Genomic DNA, 23,294 nt, shown 5'->3' with positions numbered 1-23,294 from the left:
AAATTACATATAAATAGAACTAGAGATATCAACTAGCCTATTATTATATGTAATATAGCTATATATCACAAGTCCTGATCAGATATTATAGTTATATGATTCATATATAACTATAATATCTGATCAGGACTTGTGATGCCAAAAACAACTGAGCCTATGATAAAGTCACTCACTATAGATAGATAGATAGATAGATAGATAGATAGATAGATAGATAGATAGATAGATAGATAGATAGATAGATAGATAGATAGATAGATAGATAGATAGATCCTTTTGGGGATCTATAAGGCATCAGTTATCAGACAAGCTATACAGCTGTGTTATAGTTTCCAAAGGGGGTGCTACTGGGATATGCAGGCCCTTTTCATTTTCTGTCATTTTGAAAATTTAAAAGATGAAAATAAAAATAAAAATCATTTTCTTTAAAATGTAAAGGGAATGTGTCATCAGTAACGTAATGCCTTTTGGAGATCATTTCATTCCCCACTTGTCTTACTGTTCACACTTTAGCATCAGCCTACCTTGTAGATAGGCTCATTTGATTTACTGGCAGTCTGTAACCGAAGGAGGGCAGCGTTACGCCTGAGCTGCAACTGAGGACAGATCAAGAAAAAACAGAGGGAGTTTCTGTCAACAAGTTTCACAACGAGTGTGCATGGGCACAGGGCTCATGTCCAACGATGTGTTAACACCACCGCCACTAATCCAGGGCCGGCAGACACAATAAAAGTAAGGGGGCTTGACATTTCATTGTAACATTAATCATGAACAATGTAAAGACTGACCTAACGCTCAGTTAAAGTTGGGTTAGCTTATATGTTTATTTTATTTATATATCGCTCTGTTCGTGCTGTCTGTGCATTACGGTGATGTAACGTTAATCCTTCTTAAGTGGGCTAGCAAAGGTCGTCATTATCTCACTGGTAAAGGTGTGTTTAATGTCATGTTTAAAACATACGTTCACCCAAAGCAGATTCAATCTTTCTGTGAGCTTGAATTTGTAAACACAGCGTTGTTATAGTGTTTTACAACGCGTTGCTAATGTGGAGCAGCAATAACGTAGATTTAGCGTTAGCATGGAGGGTTAATGCTCGTCGCCTGATGTTAGGACAGCACAAAAAAACCTCAAAACTAAAATGCTGCTCGTTTTGTCGTTGTCGCGTCCATTGTTTCATTCATTCCACCCTGTTTCCTCTTTACTCGTGCAGACACTTGAGCCTCCTTTTACTCCACCGAGCAGCAGCAGCTATGTTGGGTAGGACAGCCCTGAGCAGGGGGATCACAGCCCACCGCCTCAGTAAGAATGTGACTTTCTACATGAATGAAGTAGCGTCTCCACCAGCCTCTGGATCACGCCACGCCGACGTCTCTGGAGACGGCAAACCGCTCGTGTTGATGCTGCCGTGGTTGGGCTCGCGCCCCCAAACTGTGAACAAGTACTGTGAGATTTACTTCCGCACCGGCTTTGACGTGCTGGTGGTGGAGAGTGAGGTAAGAGGACAGTATGAATACAAAATAAGATGTTGAGCATAGTCAGTTCTTATCATCACACTCACAATTGAAATTAAGGTAACTTCACCATGACTGACTCAGCTTTTGTTGTTTTATTTTATTTATTTTAAACATTTTTAACATTTGAACAGCATCGATGTGGTTTCTAACTTACTTAGGCCTACTCATTTACTAGCAGATAGCTGTGTGTTTTTGAAAGTAGTCCTATACTTTGTGTAGGCCTATGCAAGATAAGAGTGAATTATTAACCTCGGAGATCATGAGAGTCCAGTGAGTACATTTTCTAACCTATATATTTGGAGGATCCCTTTTTTTATATATATATAGGCCTATATACTTTTTTTTTTCTTCACAAAATCAAAATCATTGCTACAAATCCACATTTGCAAACAAATAAACACGATCAACAGTAAAACCAAACCATAAAGAAGGACAAAAAATCAGAAAAAAAAGGAACATCAACCACAAAGCAATAACAACATTAACAACAACAAAAACAAACAAACACCAGAAACACACTAAAGGTGAAGAAAAAGGAAAAAAAATAAAATAATGGAGCATCCCTTTAATTTTATAGGCTAAAGCTACTACACTTCCTTAAAGTCTGACAGGGATTCAACTTTCTGTTTATTCCACACGCAAGGTGCAAGAGTTCCTGTGGCCTCGCTGGGGTCTGGATCATGGAAAGCGCCTGGTAGATTTGCTCCAGACTGAACGCTTCGCATCCCGCCCACTACTCATCCATGCTTTCTCTATCGGTGGCTACACATTTTGTCAACTGCTGGTGCACGTGTCCCAGAAGAGACAGACATATCAGTCGCTCTCAAAGAGGATCAAAGGTCAAGTCTTTGATAGCTTGGTGGTGGGCTCTCTGGAGACAATGGCCATAGGTGAGTTCAGTGTTTTTATTTTTATTTTATCTTATTTATTTAGTGTTTAACATTAAAGATATAATCCAAGGACAAACTAAGGACACAATACAAGGACAACTTACACAAACAAGACACTGACATGTGATTTTCTCCTTTCTGTCCAGGTTTAGGTAAGACTGTGTTTCCTCGTTTTGAGACACTGGTCAAAAGGGTAAGCATGCTGTACTTTAGCATGTTTAAACACCAAACAGTGGACTACTTTAACACAAGCATCGATGTGTTTTGGAACACTCCCATCCCTGCTCCTGCACTGTTCTTCTTTTGCGAGAATGATCCATTAAGCGACACCAGAGCAACGGAGGATTTGATCAGTTATTGGCAGAAGAATGGGATAAACGTGACGGCGAAGAAGTGGGAGGATTCAACGCATGCAGGTCACCTAAAGAGGCACCCACAGGAGTATCTGAGCACCCTCGACTCATTCCTCAGTTCACTTCACATCACTCCACTGAAGGCCAAAATGTAGGATGGTTTCATTACAACCTAATGCCATATTAGCCTGGCTTTTCTTGTTGTTGGTTTTTTAACTTAAAATGTTTTTTTTAGGTTATTGGGCACTACATAAAAATAAATACAGGCGACTCACTCAGCTCTGTTTATTTTAATTCAACTTTGCTAAAGTGATGGGGAGAAAAAAAAGAATTTATTTCTCATTTAACATAGTTCGACTGTAGTTATAGCTACCTGTGATGGGATTTTTGTTTAAATAGATTAATCAACTACCAACTATCCATTTCAGCTTTTTATTAGTGATATGATAGACATAGTGTCTTTGTGAGGAAACAAAACACAAAGAGATTCTGAACTACTTACCAAGCCCTAATTTCCAAAGCAAATGTGTTGAATACTGTTGCTCATTATCCAGTTCAGAGATATTTTTAGAGATGAATGTCGGTGGAAAGATGCAAACTGAGATACAAGCCACACGCACATTTGCTCCAGGCATTGTGAACTAAGGCAAGGCTGTGTTTTTAGAGCACATGCATATAACACACAACACAATTTACTGAGAATATATTCAACATGTAAAAAGCTTACATAGTACTGATCTGTTTGAGTGTAAAATATTTAATTTTGAATGATTGCGACTGTACAGAACCAGATAAAACTTGAGTTGAACTTAGACAGACCATCTCATTGTCTCAGCAAATTTCATCAACACAGTCATCCACTGACTGCTTGAAGTCAGATAAACCCCTGTGGTCAGAATCATGTTGTTTATATCTGAACACACCCTGCACACTTGAGTTTTAATCTGTCATATAGTTGCTGGGTTTTGGGGGGGTGGGGGGGGGTTTGCAAAAAACTAGACTTCCTCATTGATACGACACACAAAGTAGACCACCTTTGTTCTTGCTTAAAGTGTGTGTTTTTAGGAAGAACTTGGCACAGAAAGTACTGCGGTTGTGTCTTTTTTGTGTGAATATAGCTTTTGAGTGGCACCACAGCAATCACTGCTCATGAATGAACAGATGTTAGGATGTTCAGGGCAAACTCTTCACCAAAACCCTTCATTTTGTTTACAGATGGTTGATTGTACTCTCATCTCAGGAAGTAAATTGCTGCTTTGAACAAGTTGCATGTTACAGAAGTCGATTTACATGTCTCATGTTTGCACTGTGACAGTGAACACAGGCAAATGAAACCTCTGACTGTGTAACTATCATTTCTTTTCACTGAATGTTGCATCCCAAACCATTTCACATTCCAGTTTCCTGTGTGTATAGCCTGAGGAGATTTCTAGTGTAATACAATGGTTATTTTGTGAAACAGAAAAAATGAGCCACTGTGCATACCAAAGCACACATCACACATTGTTATATATTATTTATGAAAAAATCTCTAGCGACAATTGATTGTTTCAATTGTTGACAAGTGCCTTGAAGAATTTCTTTTAAGTCATTTAACCGTTTATGTGTTTTTTGATCCTGCTGAACAACAATCATTTGATAATACTAACCTATCCAGTTTATATGGCTCCTTTAGACACTGGTGTCTTTCACCATACAGTTACATCACACTGATAACCAGTTAGTTATGTTGTTCTTTACATGTTTAATGAGCCATGTCTGTGTCTGTTACACTACACCAGTTAACCTCCACAGTGTCTCTTGAAAATAGTTTTTGAACATGAAGCAATGTCTTTCATATTGTAATGCTTTGTATCTTTAACTTAAACTTATGATGCATTTCTATCTGCAATTATATTCCAGAAACAATTCTATGTTGATAATTTCTTGTGCCTTTTCTGTTGTTTGGAAGTAAATATGGGAACAACTTTATGGAGTTGTGTTTTTTCTCTCTCTGTCATAGAAAAGTGAAAAATGCTTCTGCGAGTTTGCGAGTTGTTGGCTCTGTGCCTGTTGCCTCTGTGTCTGTGTGTGTGTGTGTGTGTGTGGGTGGGGGGGTAAACCTAAGCCCCATTGTGACAAAGAACAAGAAATACTTCATCCCTGCTAGGTGTCATGTCACACTTCAACAAGAGCCCTTTATGAGCTGTACTTCCTTCTCTTCCTTATAGGGTCGCAGGCTGCATTTATTTCATTTATTTATTATATATTATGTTAATCCTCCCAGTCTTGCATTTTGTCACCCTTCAGACATTGGTGTATAGTGGAAATTAGTCTTTTGAACCTGTGATGATCTTATTTTAAAGTACAGCAGGGCACACTCTCTGACCTGTTCAGCAGACAGAGAGGAAAGCCAGAAGCATCCTGTCAGACGCCACCCACCCATTGTTGTTCAAGCATTATTTTATCCTCGCTGCCATCTCTATCTTAAACTCTGGTAAGGGGAGGAGTCAGCTAACTCTAACCTGACAGAGCTCTCCCATGGCTGACACTCAAGCAACAAGCATGCAGTTTTCTTACACTTTTTATTTATGTAAGTGTTTATTGTACTTCTGTTATCCATCTTTCTGTTGTTGATCTGTGGTTGTGCACGCCTGCACGGGCGATCACCATTCCTGCTATTCTATGTGTTTGTATAGGGTATAGGCCATGTGTCATTTTATGTTTCTGTTCTTTTCTACTGCAAAACTAATTGCATTACATAATGAAATAAAGTTGAAGTTGAATTGTTCTTGTATCATATTTTTCTTAGTAGCCTACATGAATAAAATAAATTTTAAAAAAAACACCTGAATCTGAATGTAGGCTGTAACCAGATCTAACACGCCGACACCTCCGAGGCCACAGGCGGCGCCATCGTCAACATCCTTCCTGCTGTTGAGCCATAGAAGTGACCACTTCCGGTCCCTTCCTTCTTCTAAGATGTCTGCGCACATATGTAAACATGCGATTAAACCCGACTGCTAACTGCGTGCAATGTAAACTGTGACACGCGCTCATCCCGCTCACTCGTTTGCTAAAGAATAATTCAACATCGATTTCTAATGCTGGATTGATAACAAATTAATAACAAATAACACGTGTCTTACTACTACGGAGCCGGACAGGCTAACAACATTATCGTGCTAACGCTAAGTTAGCTCGGCAGCACGGAGGGAGCCATGCCTGCTCAGACCATATTTGTTCGCTCTCTGCCGGCCACGGCTTCAAACCAGCGTCTGGAGGAAATATTCTCTGAAGTTGGTCCATTAAAACAGTGCTTCGTGGTCAAAGAGAAAGGTAAAGTCGACACTCAAAAATGTGGGAACGTATGGGCACTAAACCAAGCACATGACTTGCTGTAGTTGTAGCCTACCACAGAGACAAGTTAACTAGGGAATTTATTTCGCCATATAGTAGTAGTAGAGATAGATCATAGGCTACTGACAGACACTTAGCCTTTAATGTCATTGCAAAATAACATAATGTAACGAAATTTGCAGTGCTACGTCTTTTCAGTGTAAAAAAAGGACATAATCAAAGAAGAAAAGAAACATAAGTGACAGTCATACACATCGTAAATAGGAGCCTATGAATAAATATTGCACACTGTTGGTAAAGTGCAGAGTTTATGTGCAGTTGCTCTGGTTGATGAGTCTGACAGCCCAGGGGTAGAAACTGTTTTTGTGTCTGTTGGTGCTCAATTTGAGGCTTCTGTATGTCCTGCCAGAGAGCAGGAGGGGAAACTTAAGTCTGTACATGTTTAAACTCAGTTTTGAATAGTTACAGTAATTTATTTATTAAATAATTTATTGTGTTTTGTAAACCAGGCACAGAAACATGTCGGGGATTTGGCTATGTGACATACTCCATGGAGGAAGATGCAAAGACAGCCCTGAAAGAAATACGAGACTACGACGGACAGAGGGTTTTTCTGTCGGTAGCAAAGAAGAAAATAACAGTCAAAAAGAAAGGAAGTGAGTATGAAGACTTGTCCTCAAAGTTAGCAGCTGTCTTCAACTGTGTCTACTTGATAACCTTGATTGATCACGTCTTTCATTCAGCGTCTGAAGAGGCACCTGCAACACCTAAAGAGAATGAGCATAAACCCAAGGGCACAAAGAATACACAGAAATCAAGACTCATCATAAGGAACCTCAGTTTCAAGGTACAGGTCATCAGATATCGGCAGGCGCACTCACCACCATGACTTAACAGTTATCCGATGAGAACATAGAGGATGCATGTTGCCTCACATTTTGGTGTTTTGTGCTCCAGTGCTCAGAGGACGATCTGAAGGAGGTGTTTTCTCAGTTTGGAACCGTCCTTGAGGCCCAAATTCCCCTAAAACCTGGTGAAGAAAATGTTTTAACTCTTATTACCACATAGAGCAAGATTTTGAATTGTGATGTCACAATCTTCCTTTATTCATTCTGTTCATTGTTTTTTTTTTTTTTTACAGATGGGAAGATGCGAGGATTTGCATTTGTCAAGCTTAAAAATGTGCCGGAGGCAGCGAAAGCGTTAAATGCTATGAACCTGAAGGAGATCAAAGGTTAGTGCCTGGAACACTTTAGTTACTGTTGTGTGAGGATTACAGTTTGTTGTTGTCATCCCACTTTGCGAAACAAACTTTAATCTAGTGCTTATATTTAAACGTTACTGTTACTCACAGGTCGGCAGGTAGCCGTCGACTGGGCCATACCCAAGGACAAGTTCACTGCCACACAGCCGTCCTCGAGTGCAGGTAACGTTTATCAACTACCTTGAAAATGAAAAGAGAACACTTTGTGTCTTATTAAAATCATCAGAAGAAATGTTAACAATGATTTGTTTACCTCCACAGGAAAAAATACGACTACAAAAGAGGCAGCTGGACAAGAATCCGACTCAGAAAGTGACACTGAAGGGAAAAATAAAATGAAAAAACAAGCAGCGCCTGCAAAGAAAAAGTGTGAACCCCAAATGAATAAACAGTTCTGTTAATGTGCCACAAGGTTTTATCCACAGGTTAAGTTCACTGTTCATTTTGTATCCAACCTTCCACAGAGTCGGCTCAAAACCAGCTGTGCAGCAGGTGGACGAGGAGGAGGAGGAGGAGGATGATGATGATGACGATGACGAAGACGAAGATGGTAGTATGGAGCAAGATAGTGAGGATGACGAGGAGGAGGAGGACGACGGTGGTGATGATGATGATGATGATGATAACGAGAGTAGCCTTGAGGATGATGATCTGGATGACAGCCAGGATGAAGATGACGATGAGGATGACGAAGAAGGAGAAACAGGTATAAACTGAGTTGATGTTTTTGCCTGTTACCTAAATACTTTCTCTCATGAAGACATTGTTTCTGACCTGGGTTGCCATCCGCTTTTTACTCCAGCCCGAAAGAAATCCTCAAAGAAACTTCTCCCTTCAGATGTGAAGGAGGGCCGAACGATTTTCATCAGGTGAGCAACTCTTGTCTCGACTTAATCATTAAACTGCTGTTGTTTCTCTCACTCGGCCTCATCCTTGTTAATTAATCGGCATCTTTGTTTATTTCAGGAACCTGTCCTTCGACACAGAGGAGGAGGGTCTTGAGGAAGCTCTCCTAAAGTACGGGGAGCTGAACTACATAAAGATCGTTCTCCACCCAGACACAGAACATTCAAAGGGTCAGTGAGCGGTGCTCGACTGAAACACTCTTCTGTTTTAGGAAAGGGGCTGATTAATTAAGTCAGTTTGGGTTTGTTTGTTTTTTCCAGGTTGTGCATTTGCTCAGTTTAAAACTAAAGAGGGCGCAGACAAATGCATAGCTGCATCACAGGACGAGGCGGAGGTAACATTCAGAGCCATTTAATCATAAATATTCCCTGTGTTTTCCTTTTTTATGGTGGGACATCTTGTGTTTTTTGTGTTCTGTGCAATGAGTTGTAACACTGGGATTGTTTGATGCAGACTGGGGGCATCCGCGTAGACGGAAGAAAGCTGTTGATTGTGGCAGCAGTGAGCAGAGAGGATGCTGTTAAACTGAAGGTGGACAAGGTGAAAGTAGAGACGGGCAGCAGGAACCTGTACCTGGCCAGAGAGGGATGTGAGTAAACTCTTGTCACACTCCTGTTTTCTCCTCCTTTGTTTTCCAACTCATCTTTTCTTGTGACTCTTTGGTCTCACACAGTTATTTCATTGAAGGTTTAATGCAGATTTGATTTAACACTCCTCATGAAACTGTGAACCAAGATATCTCCATTTGTGATGTAAGCCATGTTTGTGCGGTGCCTGTTACAGTAATGGAATAGGTTTAGTTGTCTGACTCCTTTACTGAACTGATTCTGGGTCAGTTCTTGTTCTTACACTGTTTGTTATTCTCTTCTGCAGTAATCCGTGCCGGGACCAAGGCTGCAGAGGGCGTGCCTGAAGCCGACATGGTCAAAAGAACTAGAGTGAGTTCATTTTTCATCTACATCATGTGTTACTCTTGAAAGACACTGAGCCACGTCTCAAATTAACCCCGATTCAACTCATGTATTTTGTTGTTGTCTATTTCCCTCAGTTTGAAGAAGCTAAGAGAGCCAAGCTTCGGGACATTAATGTGTTTGTGTCAAAGAATCGTCTGTGTGTCCATAACCTGCCGAAGTCAGTGGACGTTAAGAAACTCAGAGCGCTCTGCCTTCAGGGCTTTAAGACCGTCAAAGGAGTCCGCATGACCGAGGTGAGAAATCATGGTATGATGGAGACATACCTTTGAATACTGCTGTGCAAATAGATGATTATTTCATTGTAGTTTTATAAAACATCCCTGGGAATAGTTTTGAGTTTGGCATTTAATAGAGTTAAAAACCTTACACCGTTCTGTCCAGTAGGGGGTGTTGCTGTCTGTTCATGCTTGTTTGTCCTCAAATCTCCTCTCAGTGTCGGGTGATGTATGACAAGAAGCCACAGAAGGGACAGTCAATGGGACAGTCATTAGGCTACGGCTTCGTCCAGTTCCAGGAACACGAACATGCTCTCAGCACACTTCGTTACCTCAACAACAACCCTGATATCTTTGGGACACACAAGGTACTTTTTTGTGTCGGAGTGCTAGAGAGACGAAATCTTTATCAGAGTTTTTCAAATGAGCTTTGTTCTAAATCAAAAGCATTTAAAGTTTGTTTTTTAATTTTCTTTCCTGGACCGATCTTCCTACAGAGACCTATCGTCGAGTTCTCCCTGGAGGATACCAGGAAACTGAAAATAAAGGAAATGCGAAATCAAAATAGCAAGGTATGTTTCTGTCGATTTGAATCACAGTTGCCATGTAGAGTTCTTGCTCAACTGAATGTTTTTATTTTAATTTTTTTTAATTCAAGGTATTCTGTGTGATTTCTTTTTGCAGCAATTTCCAGGGAAAGGCGGAGCAAAACCTCAGTCCCGAGCAGCTGGAGATGGAGCAGGATTTAAGAAAGGTCCAGGAAAAGCACAGTCGTCAACAGAGTTGACAGGGAAGGAAAGAGGTATGAAGATATTATTAGGCAGTTGGTTATGAGGTTTTCAAGACAGGATTCCTGTTGTTCTGGACACGCCAGCATTTGATTATGAGATAGGTGATGTTATTCCCTATGCTTCTCATAACCATTTAAAAAGTAAGGAGAAACATGGCACACTGTCAGGTCTTTTATTTGTGCTGTTACCATTTACATGCTTCTTTTTTTTTGTTAAATGAATCTCCGTCCATTTCTGTGCTGTGTTCGTCAGCTCCTCCCCAAAACCAGAAAAAAGGCAGAAACTTTTCCGGCTTCCAGACAAACCCTGAGGTCGAACACATAGACCTGGAGAATGGAAAGAAACGAAGGAAGATTCTGCCGTTGCCTTCTCACCGGGGACCGAAGATCAGGTGCAGTTTTATCAATTATCTTAGAATTTTATCAATTATCTTAGAATTATCTTAAATATTATTTTATCAAAAAATCAAAAAGGTTTAGATAATCAAATATAATAGTGGGTAAACAACACTGTCTATGAAAACCCTGTCTGGATATACTGATGAGCTGTTGTCTTTTACAGGATGCGTGATAAAGGAAAGCCGAAAGCTCCACCACCCAAGAAAGCAGCACCTGGATCCAACAGTAGAGAGCGCCAAAGACAACACATCCAGAAGCCCACACAGCCCAGAAAACAGCAGGTTTGTATATATATTGTTGTACATGCGTATTTGTGATCTGGGGTCAGATTCATATTCTGTCAAGGCACTGATTTATAAGAAACTAATAAAAGCAGCAACTCTGTCAGTTGTCATCTTAAAAACTCAAGGCTGAGATGAGTTAACAGGACTTAATCAAAAAGAACCCCACCGCTGCTGCAGACAGTCTGATTGGTAGTTATTTATTTATTCAGAACTGACACAGAAATGTACTGGATTTAAACATGTTTTGAAAGTGATGCACAAAATGGGCTTTCATGTTTTCTAATAGTTTTTATATAAAATACAAAATGTTTCTGTTTTGGCACCCCCAAGTGACATAGTAGAGGTATTACCACAATACACTTGACGAGATGTCGACTGAAAGGCGGCATTGAAATTATTTGAGAACATTACACACAGTAAACAAGAAGGAAGTCATAGACGTTGTTGCATTTCATCGTGTGTTGTAAATATGATCTGTGAAATGTTCAGTTGTTCTGAAATATGGATTCTCTGTGTTGTACACATTAGGTGTAGATGTAGCCAGCTGTCTATAAAGTATATGAAGTTTAAAAGAGGAAGAAGAAGAATGAAATTTGGATCTCTGACATCAAGAAATAAATTAATGAGAATGTCTCCATCTGATCTATAACAGAGGCCGAACTACTGTTTCCTTCTGCCCGGCTCATCCAGTACTGTGTAGCAGACTGTAGATTTATCAGCCAAAATGATTTATTATTGCTGTTAGCAGATTCCAATGGAATTCAGACACTAAAGGAATACTTTTTGGGGGGGCTTTTTGGCCTTTAAAGGACAGGACAGTTGAGAGAGAGAGACAGGAAATGGGAGGCAGAGAGGGGGGGAATGACACGCAGGACAGGGCCGCTCGGCGCGGGATTCGAACCGGGGTCGCCTGCAGTGAGGACGATAGCCTCAACACACGGGGCGGGTGCTCTACTTAAGATCATTTAGAACACAGCTCTCTTGGATACTCGATTCTGATTGGTCAATCACCAATATTCTGCGGTGTTTATTTCAGTAGCTTAGACAGTGTCTCCATTTCACTTGTGTAACTTAAAGAACGATTCCGTGCAAATTCATACTGGGGCTCAAGTTTCCTAACATTTTAGGTCTAAAAGAAGGAATCTGAAGATTTTCTTTTTAATTGCTCCTGTTTTGCAGTAGTTCTGTCTGTCCCCGCATCGCCACGGCAGCGATAAATTGGAACGGACCAATTTTATGCTGATAAGGCTGTTTACATCCGTCAAAACCACAATTTCTTTTCCACAGACGTCAGATGGCTATTCAAACATAGACCGAGACTTCGCAAGACTTTGTATTACAGCTCCGTTTACAAACATGTCCGCTTGCTTGAAGTTAACAAATCCCTCGGTGTATGTTTTTCCATAGACATCTGACGCTGTCTGTGGAAAAAAATTGCAGTAGTGTTTTACCTGAAGGAAGACTCCATCTCCCATGAGCACCAGCGCGTAGCCCTGTAAAAATTCTCATCTCCCGGTGCATGGAAATTAACAGAAGATGTCCAAACTAAGTTTCTGTTACCAGCGGATCATTTTACAGTAAAAACACACATACACAATCCGACGGGAACGTACTGCATTGCCTGCTCCCTCCTCGTTCTGAACTCTCTCACTCGCTAAAGTGAAAGTGAAACTTAAGTGAGAGTTGGTGTCCTACCATGCTCCTTAAAGTTGCTTAGTGCCAGTGAATGTGATACAGACCCCCTCAGGCCATGACAGCGGTGTCATTCAACTTTTTGTAAGTCGATGTACCATCACAAAAGTTATGAAAATATTTTATGAAGGTTGAAATGTTCCTTAGTGTTGGTTTAAGGTATGTATAATAGTAGGGGAAGACCTGCTTTAGAAGAAGCTGTGAGGTCAGGAAGGAGGGGACAATGCAAACTATTCACTGTCAGGACAAAACAGTCACAGTGTAAATTGTAAGGAAGTATAATACTGTATGTTTCAGGCTGTGGTCTGAAGAGATCACACATCTAGTGCTTTGGGCACTAATCTCTGCTGTGCTGCTTAACTTCTGTCAGTGCTGTGACACTTCATCAGTGTTTTCCTGTTCCACTTCATAACTGTCTTTTACTTTCTTGTGTTTTTTTCCCCAGCAGGTTAAAGCAGCAAAGAAACAATTCAAGAGAAGGGACGGGGACCGATTTGACAGCCTGGTGGAGCAGTACAAGAAGAAACTGATGAGTAACAGTGACAACAACACCAGCATCAAAAGAAACAAGTGGTTTAATAGCTAATACAAGTGTGCACTGTATATTTGTATTCTTGTGTGTGTGAGGGAGTCTTTAAGGCTTGATATTTAACATCATGAGGTTTTCAATTAAAAACAATAGTTCTATTGTGTCAGATTATAGAGTATGTGATACCTATGTACTCTACAGTCACTTAACCCCCATCATGTTCCTGTTAAGTCCTAATCCCTATTCCAAACAATTTTACTTCCTATGTTTGTTAATTACCAGGAAAACAAACTGACTGTAAGGGCAGAGATTTTGTGTCTTTTTAAGAAAATTTACAAAAGAACACTTGAATTTGTGTTTTATTGTTAATCTTTACATTTTTGTATTAAATCCTTATTTCTTGCAGGATTCAAAAATGTGTCAGTTCCCAATGATGGTTGTTATCATCCACTTTTTTTTGTTTAGTTTGTTTGATACTAGCGCTGCAGAATCACTTCCAGTCAGCCTGAATATATGAGTAGGTGAAGAACAGCAACAACATTCAATATTGACCATGTTGTGGAGGCGTCTTCACTTTCACTCTTTCACTCATTACACAACACCGACAAACTTGCATAGAAAAGAAACTTATTTTGTTAAATATTTATTCATAGTTTAAAACCCAATAATTAAAAAAGTATTGTCAACGGTGCAAAAATATACAAAACATTTACCAATACATAGCCATTGAGGAAAAGCTGCTGATATTGCACTGAAAATAAAGTTTTAACTTTTTTGTTTGCCCTAGTTCACAGCAAACACATTTGTTATTCTTGGCAGGTTTTCAGGACATTTCAGACCTGACATCACTTTTTGCTGTGATGCTTCTTAACAGAGCCCATTCAGCTTAATATTAATTTTTCTTTTCCCCACACTTCACAACACAAGCCTATACGCAGCTTATTTCCCTCTTATGTGCAAAGTATGCTAGAGATTGCATACAAACATTCATGTGGAAACACTTCTGCTGCAGACATGCCAATGAGAGAACAAAATTTGTTACAAAATGCATATTTTCTGAGTTTAGTAGATAAATAAATATATATGTATATAAATAAGTGCATGTTTAAGAATACATTTCCTTCAAAACACATTCCCTGGCCACGTTCAACATGGCCAGGGAAAATGCTGAGTAGCACGAGAATCAGGCCATTAAAATATAAATTCTGGTCAAGGTGTTTGTTTTTTTAGCAAGTCTCAAGCTGATCTAGGTTTTTCAACACCAGATTGAGGAACTCTTTCACTCTCATGAGAGCTTCGATGCCCACCGTGAGGGTGTAGTCTTTTTGACTCTCTAACTTTTGTAGTGGTCCAGACAACAAAGGTTTTGGCCCCTGCTCGCCGCAGTGCCTCCATCTCCACTGACTGATGTAACCCGTCAACGAAGAGATTTCAGACTTGACCTGGGTGACCCTGATCAAATTGTCTGGGATCAGGCCGTTGTAACCGTCCAAGATGGTAATTATGGAGGCAGGTCCAGCTAATTCATCAGCAGGTGCACTTAGTGTGAAAGACGGCGGGATCTGCAGCAAAAGGAACGACACAATTCAGCCACAAAGCACTTAACGCACTGTATTTTACATTCTGTCACCATAAACAGAGCTTCAAATATTACCTGGAAGTCTTTGTCCAGCCTGACGATCAGCTGCTCAGCCATCCCTTTCACTTTTGCTCTCATCTTCAGTGCTTCAGGTGCCACTGGAGCAGCTGTGCACAGACTTAAAGCTTGCAGCAGAGAAAACAGCAGAGCCAGAGTGTAGTCCATATTCCCAGTTGTACAGATTTGAGAGTAGCACTGTTTGCCTGGGAGGAGGATGGAGTTAAAGATGATCAGATATTGTGCAGGTGAGTCTGCCTTTTAATATTTTTTCTACAGCTCCATCTTTGATCTGCTGTTTCACCACTGTGTCATCTTTCTTAGACCGCAGACATGATTTCATATCAATGTGTCATCAGTTTATACTTATCAACATCCTTACTTCCAGTAATTTACTCAGTATGTTTGATTATGTCAGCAAATATTTGTGATGTAGACACCTGTGAATTTCTGTGCTGTGTAAATGGTACAAAGATCACTGGCTCTGATTATCGCTGTGCCCAGTTCTCCATGCTGCAGGCATCTACATCTACGCTACAGAGCTGAGAGTCAAAGCTGGTTAATAGACTGAGCTGAAGGTAGGCTATCGGACAAACACGCAATAAACAACAAAAATCTCACAAGAAATTCCCAGAGGCACTACTAAAAGTTTGAAGTTGAACAAAGTAAGTAATGGAGAAAGACCAGGTGTGAAGTGTGAGCACAGATGGTGAAAACAGAGAATGAAGAGTGAGTAAAGAAGACAGTGAATGAGATGGACAGTGAGAGTTGAAGAGGAGAGTTGGCCTTACCGCAGCTGGTGGCTGTGTCGTATGCTACTGTTGGGCTCCATCAGGGTATCTTATAGTGGAGGGCTGTTGACTCATCTCTTACTCACCTCAGAGCCCCATACCCCCCTCATCCTCCTCACTTCTCCCCATCCCATACGCCTAAATCCCCTGGTGGCTTTGCCGGGGGTGGAGATGGGGGGGCGTGCAAGTTTAATATTATTTTTTATTTTTTTAACAACTACTCCGTGACATATTTTAGCCACATGAGCCAATGAATGTACACACACAGAGTAGAGAAATCAAGATTAGAAGTGTTTGAAGTGAATCCAGTTGTTTTTTTGTTTTTTCCTTTTACAGAGACCTGGAAAAATACTTGATTGTAAAAGTGGCCCAGTCACTCAGTAGCCACTGAACAACTCAACTGGAGCTGTGGGAGGTAAAGCGTTTGATCAATGGTATTTGAACAGTAATGTTTGGAAATTAAGGAAAACCCAACATGTAGACATAACAAATCCAGAATTGCAACAACATCTGCATTATATCCTTATTCATACTTTGAATACTGATATGTTACAGATAGAAATAATCACTCTAATTATGTGACTGCAGCTTGACTGGTCAGACAGTCACCATGCCTTATATGTCATATCCTGATTCTTACATTGCATAATGCCACCCAGGGTCAGTTACATCTGTATTTATTTATCTTGGACCAAAACACAGTGTCTCTGAGCCTACATGTTAAGACAATATAACAAGGAAAAGAAGAACATACAGCAGTGACATGACAGAATAACTGAGTGTTGTTCATCTAAACACAAGGACCAGTATTACAAAGATGGAATGAAATACAGAGCTGCAATTTAATAATGTACAATTTAATCATTGTACATTATCTTCATTTTTTATTTGATCATTTGCCTCCTGTATACACAACGTGATATGACAAGGTATCAAATCCCTTTTGTATATAAGGACACCATTAATACTTTATTTACTTTTCTAACTTTTTTCTATTTACACATACAGTATTTCTGTCATTTTGTAAACACAAAAAACAAACAAACAAAAACATCACATTCTCTTGCAGTCTAACTTTCTAAATCTCGGATTTTGACAGAATAGCAAATGTCTTTAAGACCCCCGTATACAGAATATCTATACTTATAGAATAAAACAGATCAAAAATAAAATAAAAACATTTCATGTATCAACGAAATATGTTTTTTTATGTGTTGCTTATAGACAAACATATTCAAAATGAATGGGAAAATAAAAACGAACACATGCATAAGCATATAGCATGTTTTTGTTGTCCTAATAAACTTGCATATATGCTTGCAACATATTGTACCAAACTGTTGGGAAAATTCCTCATAGATATTTTTTAATGTATATACACAAAGTTTACTTTCGATATTCCATATGTTATAAACGTATACCCTCATACATGTATATGTATACATGTGACAATAATATGCATGACACATGTGGTGACATCACTCTTGAAATATGGACATAGATATTACATTTGTATGGTCTCAGTTGATGTTTATCTGAAATCATTATGAATGCTCTTTCCCAGTTCAGTTTGACAGATTTTGTGTCTTATGTTCTGAAAGTTGTTCGGACAACAGTGGCAATTTCTCCATACGGTAAGTGAAACTAGTTTAGCGGTAGTAGCTAGTCACACTATGTGGCATAAGTCCCCTTACTGCATGGGCAAAAAAAGAAGAAGCCAAGCAACCCAAGTAATATTTGTAATAATCTGACAATGTGTAGCTGGTTGATAGTTTGCTAGTGGTAAGAGGTAAAGTTAGGGGAGGACGCCACAGAATAAATGTGCTGGTATTTAGCCAATCTGAAAACTGATAGAATGACTTTTCTCTCTCAAGCAAATTTGGTCTTTACATTGTATAAATGACAAGGTGTGGTGTGCTATGTTCATAATGTCTTTGCAGGCAGGCTAACTATTGTGTCATAGCCTAGTTGCCTAAATCACAAATTGCCATTAGTTCATCTTCCTGGTAAGAAATAGCTACACATGGCAAGTGGTAATATGATAAATGAATGAAAAAAGATGGTACATGACTGAAATACATCAATATGGTAATGCCAAAATTAAGAGTTGAATCATCCTTGTCCACTAGGACACATGCTGACTTTTTTTCCTTCTGAAAATCCTTATATGGGCAAAGCTCTTAACCCCCAAATGTATTACCCAAAGTTACACCCTTGCCTTACTGGCACATCTCTTCAGCTTTCCACTTTAAAACAAAACAATTACAATAAATCTGATCAGGAATGAAATATTTGTCTTCTTTATGTTCTCATGAAAAGAGGAGTCAGTGCAGTCTTTCAATAGTTAACATTGTCATGTTGATACCAGATGTTTCTGATGCAGGCCCCCAGTCCTTTTGGATAACTATATGAGTCAATAATTTTTCTCCCATTAGAGTTTCATATTACTGTAATTCACTTGTCTTTTTTGGAAGACTTGTTTTGACATCTATGTATTTTTCAAGCAGGGTGGCTATTTTTGGAAGCAGATTTCTGTTGTTGCTCCGTGGAGAAGGAGGAGTGTGGCTGTGCAGAGTGAGTTTCTGTTTCCTCTGAAGCAAACGGAAAGAGGTCAGCGGGGCCAAGCATGTCGGAGGGGAGGTCTGCCGTGAACAAAACAGGACCACGGTGGCCATTACAGTTTTCTCTTAAGGTAATTTTCAGTAAATCCTGCATATACAGTTAATAACCTCATGCACATTCTCCAATGTGCTGACAGCACACACACACTCCGATAAAGACGTCTCATAAAATGATTAACACATGGTCACGGCCATGCTCTGGGCAGAGTAAACAGATGTGATAGGATCTGAAAATTGTTGGGAAAAATACAGGGTGAAAGACATACTTCTGGGAAGAAAAGCAAATGGGTGACAGTGTCCCACTTGTATTTTCACCGGGAATGGTGTATTATTCATGAAAGAAAAACATGCTGGAATGGATTGAGTGATTAAAGTGGATGGACAGGCTCCAAATATTGTTGTAAGTTTCTTAATAGTTGCTCTGCTGGTTGTTCAGGGGCGCTCTCTTGCCAACAGTCCTGACATCTGGGATGAATAAAAGGGATGAAAAGTCGCTAAAACTATTTTTAAATCAGAGCAGGCAGATTTCTCTGCCAGTATCTGACGTCTCCCTGTACAGGAAACATTTTTAGGATAATGCAGTGGTCAGTCGGATGAGGTTATGATTGTCATTTAATGCTACCACACTTTCAGTGTATCTCCTTTGCAAATAAAATCATGTGCTATTTTTACATTTTAGATGGATCTATGTGGCATTTGTGGTGTTATCACTTTGACTCCAGGAGTCACTCACAATCGTCATGAGTGATACGGACGTAGGAAAGAAGAAAAGACGAACAAAAAAGGTGAGTCAGGTCTGATTTCCTCTTTGTCAGACGGAGTTGTTCGTTTATGAATGTGTTTATTTTGCTCACAGCTCTCGGTGTCTACAAACCGCTTCCACACAGGAGAGTCACACGTGTTTGTGGTTGTATTATTAATTGCTACTGAAACAAACCAGTGACTCCACAGTTTTTATGTCTGGACGTCCTTTTGATCACAGAGGATCAATCAGATTGCATCCCCTGCAAGACAAGGGAGTCACCTCCTGGAGTGTGGCAGAAGGACGCTGCAAGGCCTCATTAATAATTCATGAAGATTTTGTGTCACATGACTTATGGGAGCATATGAGTCACAGCCTCATAGGAGTGTGTGCCCCTCTTTAATCAAACCATACACACTTGCACAGGCTTTACCACTGCACGTACAATGTCCATTAACCCATGAATGTTAGGGGGGGCGGATGTGATTACTTTAGCAGTGAATGACGTAGAACGATATACTGACCTTAACATAGTGTTGCCGACCTGTTCCCCTCAGCAGCAGAAGTAGAGCCATGTTAATAGGCCTCACATGGGATCAGATTTCTTGTCCAGATGTAGGCAACCAGGAATTCCACTCAGCAGGACCTGCCCGATGAGTCACAGGAATGACGGGAATTCACTTTCAGGGGTACTGGATATGCTGCAGGGTGCAGAGCTGTTTTCATACCCAGACACATGAGTGACGTTAACATCATAAAACTCGTCAAAAAAACAACCTGAATCAGCATTTCACTGGGGTGAGGGGTTGAGAATGAGCCGGAACTATGCAAACGTCCAGACAGAAAATCTTTAATCACATGTAAAAGCATGTAAAAGAAAAGTTAGCTGCTGATGCTCTTTCCCACTATTATATTTTCAAGAGGCTTTGTATTTCTGTGAATACATCTGGCATGTGTTTGCTGTTACATTTGTTCCAGACTTATCAGTGCTGACTTGGAATAATCAAGTTTACACAAGAGTTGATTTTACACAATTCATGCAGAGAACTCTCTGCAGTAATACTGACGATAAACTGAGTTAATGTGATAATTGACATGGATCTGTTATAAAAAAAAAAAACTTTACTTTTTTGCCTTGTATGTTACTATAAATTCATATTACCTACCCCATATTACATATAGACTGGATGCTGAGTATCTTGAAACGTGACATTTCAACTGTTTTAAAAAATGAAAGTAGGCTACACTGTACGTTTAAAAACTATCCAAACCACCACATAGCTACAATGCATATTCATTTGAACAATGTTCTGTACACGGTCACAGAAAATAACATGGGGTAATTGTACAGTTATCAGTTTGTGTGTAACATGTTCAAACCACCCAACTCTATTCAAAGGATCTGTGGCCTCTATAGAAATCAAATCACTTCAGTCAAGTTTTTGCAAAGTGTTTGCCCTACTGAGCTTCATGAAAGCATAAATGTGGATGTGTAACCCACCAAATACAAATACATGCTGAGATTTGAAGCGAAGTTAAGACTTGGAGTGACCGTGGTAGTCAGCCATGTCTTATTATGAAGCTTCTTTGGACATATCCACAACACAACTTCATTACTTTAGTCATATTGTGGATCAAATATTGCACCGATTCAAGTAAGGCTGTTCAGTCAATCTTTTTACTTAAAGAACACATTGTTTCACACTACATTTACAGAACCTAGTGGCTGATGAAATAGTGACCGATGAAACAACCCTCCAAATGAACTGACTTAGTGGTAGGATAAAGATTTTGTAGAATTTGATTTAAAGCCTGTGGAAACTGCCTTCGGCTATTATTGCTTTTTTTTTTTTTTTTTTTTTTGGCAGCGATGAAGTTTGGTCGTAATAAACACAGCAACCATTATTTCTGATATCTTTAAGATAAGTCTGATGAATCTTCTTACTCATGTTTATCCAACGTTGCCTTTATTAAGCCACCACCAAGTTCAGACTGAGCGATTCAAAAATGCAGCCTGCACAACATGACACGTAATGAAAATACCTTCAGTCTGCTGACTAAAAGCTTCAAAGTTATGAATGCTTCATAGAAATGGTGAAGTGGAATAAAAGTAATATATTTCTAAAAGAAAATTATACAAATACTTATATTATTATTATTAATAATAATAATTAAAGTACAGATACTCAAATACCACAATGACTTACTTAAAGCAGAAGTAAGCGATATTTTTGTGTTAATATAAGTCTTAAATAGTTATATCTTCCGACAGCAATCACTTACATAGAGTGTTTGGTCTGAAACACGGGTCTGTCAGTCACTCTGCTCTGCTCTGAGCCCAGGAGAAAACTTTTCTCGTATCCTACAAGTTTTATCCAATGAGGAGAGAGAACGGCATAAAGGGTCGGTCCTCTCTGTGTGTGCAGCCAAGGGATGCGCCTGAATGTGGTGACGTAGGGACGAGGGTGGGGGCTGCTAACTCCATCGGCTGACAAGACGTTATGGTGCGTTCAAGGCAACCCGTAACTCGTGTTTTTCCGACCTGTGAAGTCGTACCAGTTTGATCTGGTACGAGTTCACGGGTCGGAAGTTACGAGTGGCCGTTATAGTGACTTTCACAGGTAAAACAGGTCGGAGAAACACGAGTGGGTTGCCTGGAACGCTACAAAGTCGTAAGTCGTGACTTGAAGCTGTAATTTACGGTTTCAAAAGCCTGCCTGGAACGCAGCATTAGCCAAAACGACCGGATCGCTTACTTCTGCTTTAAGTGGAGTGTGAAAGCAAATACTTCATTACAAGGATAAGTGTTAGCCCAGTCTATTGACCATGTACATTGCCATTTACCTGTTTTATAGTGTGTCATAAAAAGTTGTACAGGGAAGGAGTATGTGGTGATTTTAATGAGACAGATGTTCATTCAGTAGAAATATGATTCGTTAAAAAAGTGGTTCATGTGAATATAATGAGACGAAACACCAGACCATGTAGTGCTTTTGTATTAGAATTTGAGGTCGTCCATTGTGCAAGTAAAGTGTGAGTAAGTGAGTGAGTAAGTGAGTAAAGATGACCTTTATGACCAGATCATTCAGACGAACCGTGTATCAGTGATGCAAATCCATTCAGAATTTGAATCTATAAAAAAGTCATGAAATGTAAGTATAACATTGCAACAAGGGTCCATTAAAGGATACAGTGTGTTTACACTTCTTTAGGACTATCTTACATTGAAGGGGTTACTGGTTTTGGGGCTGTATTTTGTTTCCTATTGCTTACAATAAACTGGGATTTACTGGACTTGATAACATATGAACTATCATTAACATTGGTAGATATAAGGAATCAAGGTTTCCATGTTCTGGCATTTATAGCTTTGTTTTTTTATATGTCACGGTAAGTGAGTAAAATTATAAAAAAAAAAAATATCTTTTTTTATGTACAAACTAGGTAAGAGAAAGGAAGAATGTAATTGAGCATCACAAAATGATAAAATAAAACAAATCAGAAGTCACCAATGTGTTTTACAAAGACATGGTCAAGGACTCACAGTATGATTTGGGATTGGGGAGTCAGGTCACAAGTCTAGACCTCAAGGTGGCCAGCAGGCCTCCATCTGCAGATCTCAGGCCTCGTTTGATCACAAACTGTGTTAATCATTGGTAAGCTATTGGTCAGTTGTTTAAATCTGCACCTGAAATCACAGACGTGTGGGTCACTTATCACTGTTGAGTCCAATGAAATTATGTTACAATTTATATACGATTTATCATTTATCAACACGTAGCTTCGGTCCGGTACAGTAAATAAACCCAGACAGGCTTTTTTTTAAACTACCAGTATCAAGAGGGAATTTGTTTAAATTATATGCCTGCCAGTTCTACACATGCATACATGTGTTGTAGAAGTGCTCAGACATTGATCAGGGCATTGCTCACCCTCAGGTAACTGCTGATGAGACGGTCACCCCACAGCAGGTTTGAGACAGCACCCCCTCATTTTACCTCTTTGAATTACTCAAGACTGAGCAGAGCAGGATGTCAAAGCTGACTCAAGGGAAAATAGGTTCTTCTCATGTAAGTGAAGCTTTTGAAGAGGCAGCTGCTGCTGCTGAGCCTCAACTAGAATGAGTGAAAGCACTTTATGTGAATAATGAACCACAACACATGATGAGAGCAACCACAAAACACGTTTTCACAAACTGCAGCTGTTGAGGAGATCAAGAGTTGGAAAAATAAATGTGATTCCTCTTACTGCTAATGGGACCTCTATTGTTCAGATATAATTTTGTGGATGCTCTTGACAACTCACTTATGTTCATCTTCCTTTTCCTAGCATTTTTTTTTTTTTTACAAAAAAA

General features: G+C 39.6%; 3 protein-coding genes across 4 annotated transcripts; 2 read left to right on the top strand and 1 right to left on the bottom strand.

Moving 5' to 3' along the window:
• The first annotated feature begins 1,217 nt into the window (after positions 1-1,217).
• LOC146985931 (transmembrane protein 53) lies at positions 1,218-3,008 on the top strand. Its single transcript, XM_085779392.1, has 3 exons — positions 1,218-1,494; positions 2,159-2,405; positions 2,552-3,008. The coding sequence occupies exons 1-3, from the start codon at positions 1,252-1,254 to the stop codon at positions 2,911-2,913; spliced, it is 852 nt and encodes a 283-aa protein (XP_085635518.1). The 5' UTR covers positions 1,218-1,251; the 3' UTR covers positions 2,914-3,008.
• Positions 3,009-5,711: 2,703 nt separating this feature from the next.
• rbm28 (RNA binding motif protein 28) lies at positions 5,712-13,566 on the top strand. Of its 2 annotated transcripts, XM_085779390.1 has the most exons (20): positions 5,712-6,076; positions 6,607-6,753; positions 6,841-6,944; positions 7,055-7,130; positions 7,239-7,331; positions 7,452-7,523; positions 7,623-7,728; positions 7,826-8,067; positions 8,164-8,230; positions 8,328-8,437; positions 8,528-8,601; positions 8,721-8,856; positions 9,141-9,205; positions 9,316-9,474; positions 9,675-9,824; positions 9,954-10,028; positions 10,141-10,258; positions 10,500-10,638; positions 10,809-10,926; positions 13,070-13,566. In XM_085779390.1, exons 1-20 carry the CDS (start codon positions 5,959-5,961, stop codon positions 13,205-13,207), a joined length of 2,307 nt encoding a protein of 768 aa, XP_085635516.1. In that variant the 5' UTR covers positions 5,712-5,958; the 3' UTR covers positions 13,208-13,566. The 2 variants fall into 2 exon arrangements, with proteins under 2 accessions (XP_085635516.1, XP_085635515.1); XM_085779389.1 differs by having other exon boundaries at positions 6,607-6,944.
• A 518-nt stretch (positions 13,567-14,084) lies between these two features.
• Positions 14,085-15,703, bottom strand: lepa (leptin a). The gene is made up of 3 exons (XM_085779391.1): positions 15,578-15,703; positions 14,805-14,992; positions 14,085-14,712 (listed from the first exon to the last, which is right to left on the bottom strand). The coding sequence occupies exons 2-3, from the start codon at positions 14,952-14,954 to the stop codon at positions 14,377-14,379; spliced, it is 486 nt and encodes a 161-aa protein (XP_085635517.1). The 5' UTR covers positions 14,955-14,992; positions 15,578-15,703; the 3' UTR covers positions 14,085-14,376.
• Between the last annotated feature and the right edge of the window lie 7,591 nt (positions 15,704-23,294).

Source organism: Trachurus japonicus, chromosome 6 (genome assembly GCF_045865225.1).
Source record: "Trachurus japonicus isolate A0001 chromosome 6, Traja_1.0".
In the NCBI taxonomy this organism is placed as follows: Eukaryota; Metazoa; Chordata; class Actinopteri; order Carangiformes; family Carangidae; genus Trachurus; species Trachurus japonicus.
Note: the sequence above shows the minus strand (reverse complement) of the source record. Positions and strands in the feature narration are given on the sequence as shown.

Excerpts from the sequence above, each read along its gene's own strand:
- LOC146985931 (XM_085779392.1), top strand. The coding sequence starts at position 1,252 with ATGTTGGGTAGGACAGCCCTGAGCAGGGGGATCACAGCCCACCGCCTC. Across the intron at positions 1,495-2,158 it reads TGCTGGTGGTGGAGAGTGAG|GTGCAAGAGTTCCTGTGGCC; the intron begins GTAAGAGGACAG and ends TCCACACGCAAG. Across the intron at positions 2,406-2,551 it reads TCTGGAGACAATGGCCATAG|GTTTAGGTAAGACTGTGTTT; the intron begins GTGAGTTCAGTG and ends CTTTCTGTCCAG.
- rbm28 (XM_085779389.1), top strand. The coding sequence starts at position 5,959 with ATGCCTGCTCAGACCATATTTGTTCGCTCTCTGCCGGCCACGGCTTCA. Across the intron at positions 8,231-8,327 it reads GGCCGAACGATTTTCATCAG|GAACCTGTCCTTCGACACAG; the intron begins GTGAGCAACTCT and ends TGTTTATTTCAG. Across the intron at positions 10,029-10,140 it reads TGCGAAATCAAAATAGCAAG|CAATTTCCAGGGAAAGGCGG; the intron begins GTATGTTTCTGT and ends TTCTTTTTGCAG.
- lepa (XM_085779391.1), bottom strand. The coding sequence starts at position 14,954 with ATGGACTACACTCTGGCTCTGCTGTTTTCTCTGCTGCAAGCTTTAAGT. Across the intron at positions 14,713-14,804 it reads GGCTGGACAAAGACTTCCAG|ATCCCGCCGTCTTTCACACT; the intron begins GTAATATTTGAA and ends CTTTTGCTGCAG.